Source organism: Calliopsis andreniformis, chromosome 7 (genome assembly GCF_051401765.1).
Source record: "Calliopsis andreniformis isolate RMS-2024a chromosome 7, iyCalAndr_principal, whole genome shotgun sequence".
NCBI classification, from domain to species: domain Eukaryota; kingdom Metazoa; phylum Arthropoda; class Insecta; order Hymenoptera; family Andrenidae; genus Calliopsis; species Calliopsis andreniformis.
This window is the reverse complement of record NC_135068.1, coordinates 796,641-800,602: the sequence shown is the minus strand read 5'-3', so window position 1 is coordinate 800,602 and position 3,962 is coordinate 796,641. Positions and strand designations below refer to the sequence as shown.

Sequence of the window (3,962 nt, the reverse complement as noted above, 5' to 3'; positions counted from 1 at the left end):
CAGGTCATAAATGCTGATGAGGCCTCTGGTGTCCAATGCACCGGTGTGCTACCCTTTATGTTGCCGTGTAGCAGGTTGTTGAGGGGTGCTTGATCAAGTGCAGCCTTAGGCATAAAGCGTCTGTAAAAATTCACCATACCTAAGAACTGCCTCAACTGCTTAGCTGTGGTTGGTTGAGGATATTGCAGGATAACATCCACTTTGTCCGTTAATGGGCGAGTTCCCTCCTTGGACACCAAATAACCGAGAAACTTCACTTCAGCTTTACCAAAAATGCACTTCGCGGGGTTAACTACCACTCCATACTTCTGCAGTTTATCGAAAAGGATTTCCAGATGTTGAAAATGCTCTTGTTCGGTCGATGATGCTACCAAGATGTCGTCGATGTATGCATAGCAGAAATCCAGACCTCGTAACACCTCATCGATAAACCGCTGAAACGTTTGCGCTGCATTGCGTAGTCCGAATGACATGTACGGAAATTCAAAAAGTCCAAATGGGGTGGTGATAGCTGTTTTTGGTATGTCTTCGGCAGCAACAGGAATCTGGTTGTAAGCTCGAACTAGGTCTATTGTTGAAAAAATGGTTTTACCCCGTAAAGCCTGCGCGAAGTCCTCGATATGTCTAACTGGGTACCGATCAGGAAGTGTGCGCGCGTTAAGGGCACGGTAATCGCCGCATGGTCGCCATTCGTTCTGTCCTTTTTTCGGGACCATGTGCAAAGGTGACGACCAACTGCTCTCCGAAGGTCTAGTTGTTCCTAAACGCATCATGGTCTCGAATTCTCTTTTCGCCGCCTTGAGTCTGTCAGGTGCAAGTCTCCGCGGTTTGCAAGCCACCGGCGGTCCTGGGGTGGTGTGGATATGATGTACCGTAGAATGCTTCGGTTCCGTAGGCGTGCCTTCTGGTCTCGTAATGTTTGGGAACTTCCGTAAAAGTTTATGGTACGCAGAACAACCCATGATTGTCTTGATGCATGGAATTGCTTGCACCGTTCCGACAGCCGGACGTCCCCTTGCTGATAACGATGTGACCTGATCCAGCAGTTGCCTATTTCTCACATCTACAAGTAACCCAAAATGTGACAAAAAATCTGCACCGATGATGGGTTTTGCCACATCCGCAACGATGAATCGCCAGGTAAAAACCCGCCGTAGCCCGAAATTGAGCGTGAGTGTTCTCGCACCGTACGTCGCAATCGCGGTACCGTTTGCTGCAGCGAGTTCGTAGGTAGACTTCTCGCATGGCCCTCTAATCATCTTCCGAGGAAAAACACAAAGGTCGGCTCCTGTGTCGACCAAGTATTGTGTCTTCGTGTCGCGGTCGGTAACGAAAAGACGGCGTGACGTCGGGCTAGGGTCGCTGGCCGCCATTAGCGACTGCCCTGATCGTTTCCCGCATTGAAGGTACAGGGCGCAATGCATTTACGAGCATCCGTATCAAACATCCAATGATACCAGCAAACACCGCGTTTGCCATGTCTGCGGCTCCTTGAACCCGACCGAGCACTCGAACGTGCAGGCGATCGTGGGCGCGAATCCCTATCGCGGCGCGAAGGGCGAACGTCAGACGTCAATTCTTGCCGAATTGCCGAGATTTCTTGGCGTAAAGATATCGCTAATTGTGCCATCTTCATACTTAATAATGCCTCGAGATCATTGGCAGGAGCAGAATTTACCTCGGAGATTTGCACTCTGGGAGTTGACGATTCAGCAATCGCATCTGCAAGCTCGGCAACCTTGTCCAACTCCACGTCCCTCTGCGTCGCTAAGACTACCTGCATTCCTTGGGGAAGTCGTCCCATCCAGAGGGTCCGCAAGACAGAATCAGGCACCGCCGTCCCAGCTAATCCACGCAGGTGTCTCAGGAACTGCGAAGGCTTGCGGTCTCCGATCTCCTCATGTTCGAGCAGACGTCGTGTCTTCTGCTCCTGCGACGAACTCAAACGACGTATCAGCTCCGTTTTTAATTTTTGATATGGCTCCAACGGTGGTGGATTCATAATAATGTCTCGGACCTCCGCGGCGTACTGTGGAGGTAGAGCACCCAAGATATACCCGAACTTGGTATTTTCTAGGGTTACTCCAGACGCTTCGAAGCTGCGTTCCGACATCCCGAACCACATCTCCGGATCGGAAGGGCAGAATTCGGGAATCCGAACCGCTACGCGATCCACCGAAGGTGCTCCAACGCCAAGAGAATCGTTAGTCACCTGACCTGTAGCCATCTTCACTCACAGTTCTTATATATACACTGAGTCACTAAAAATAAAAAATCTACGCGGATAACACTGTTCAGTTTCTACCGTTGTAATGTCCACCACAATCAACAGTCACCGATCACGTCGGGGTCACCAATAATTGAGGTGGTTAATCAATAGACACATAAATGTGGTTAACTAAAAACTGGTTTTATTAGCACGATGAAGTGTAACCTACAGCAGTTTGACTCCGACTGTTTTCGCGCCCTCACATCATCCCTTCTTATACCTTACAAACTAGAGAAAGTAACAGGAAGAAAGAAGGATGGAAAGAGGGCTGGAAAACGAAGAGGAAAGCGGACAGAACAGAGAGAAAAGTGGAGAAAGTAAAAAGGGGAAAATTGTCCTGAGCCTCGCGCGGATCTGGCCGCCAGATGTAACTGACGATGACCAGACCCGTGCCAATCCTTGGGATCGGATGTAGAAAGAATAGGCAGGAAATTGTAAAGCATTAGAAGAAAAGGTTAAGAACAGCGAAAGTTGAAGAGAAAGTCAGAACAGAAAACGGAAATGGAAATTGAGAAAAAATGACAAGGCCGTGGTGGCAGTGCCGAACTGCCACACGGGCAACCTAGGCTTCACCCTAGGGCGTTGCCTCACCAGGCGTATGATTTGAGCATTAGAAATCAACGCAAGAGGATTAAAATACAATATAAATACAGAAGATTTTCAATCGTATAAGAGGAATAATTGCTACCAGTGTGAACGTAAAGGTCATTTCAGCGTTCCGGGCAATCCAGGCTTCAACCGAGGGCGTTGCTTCACCAGATGGATGAGTTTGGGCCTCAGAAATAATCGCCACATGATTAAAATACAAAATAAATACAACAGGTTTGCGAACGTATGAAAGGAGCAGATGCAATGCATGTCAAAGTAATGGCCATTTCTACGTTCCGGGCAAGCAAGGCTTCACTCTAGGGCGTTGCTCCACCAGATCGAATAGTTAAGGCCTTAGAAGTCAACGCCAGAAGCATAAAATACAATACAAATTCAACAGTTTTTCAATTGAATAAAAGGAGTAATTGCCATCAGTGTGGAAGTAATGGCCATTTCTACATTCCGGGCAACATAGGCTTCACTCTACTGCATTCCTCCACCAGATCGAAGAGTTAGGGCATTGTAAGTCAACGACAGGAGCATAAAATACAATATAAATACAGCAGATTTTCAATCGTATAAGAGGAATAATTGCTACCAGTGTGAACGTAAAGGTCATTTCAACGTTCCGGGCAACCTAGGCTTCAGCCAAGGGCGTTGATTCACCAGATGGCTGAGTTTGGGCCTTAGAAATCATCGCCACATGATTAAAATACAAAATAAATACAACAGGTTTGCGAACGTATGACGGGAGCTGATGCAACGGATGTCAAAGTAATGGTCATTTCTACGTTCCAGGCAAGCTTTACTTCACTCTAGGGTGTTGCTCCACCAGATCGAAAAGTTATGGCCGTAGAAGTCAACGTCAGAAGCATAAAATACAATGGAAATACAGCAGATTTTCAATCGTATAAGAGGAATAATTGCAACCACTGCGAAAGTAATGGTCATTTCTACGTGCGGGCAACCTAGGCTTCACTCGAGGGCGTTGCTTCACTAGGTGGATGAGTTTGGACCTTAGAAATCATCGCCACATGATTAAAATACAAAATAAATACAACAGGTTAGCGAATGTATGACAGGAGCAGATGCAACGGATGTCAAA

The 3,962-nt window shown here is 47.3% G+C and overlaps 1 protein-coding gene across 1 annotated transcript; it reads right to left on the bottom strand.

The window, feature by feature from the left end:
* Positions 1-1,372: 1,372 nt before the first annotated feature.
* On the bottom strand, positions 1,373-2,002 carry LOC143181858 (uncharacterized). Its single transcript, XM_076382517.1, has one exon. It carries the CDS (start codon positions 2,000-2,002, stop codon positions 1,373-1,375), a length of 630 nt encoding a protein of 209 aa, XP_076238632.1.
* Positions 2,003-3,962: the final 1,960 nt, after the last annotated feature.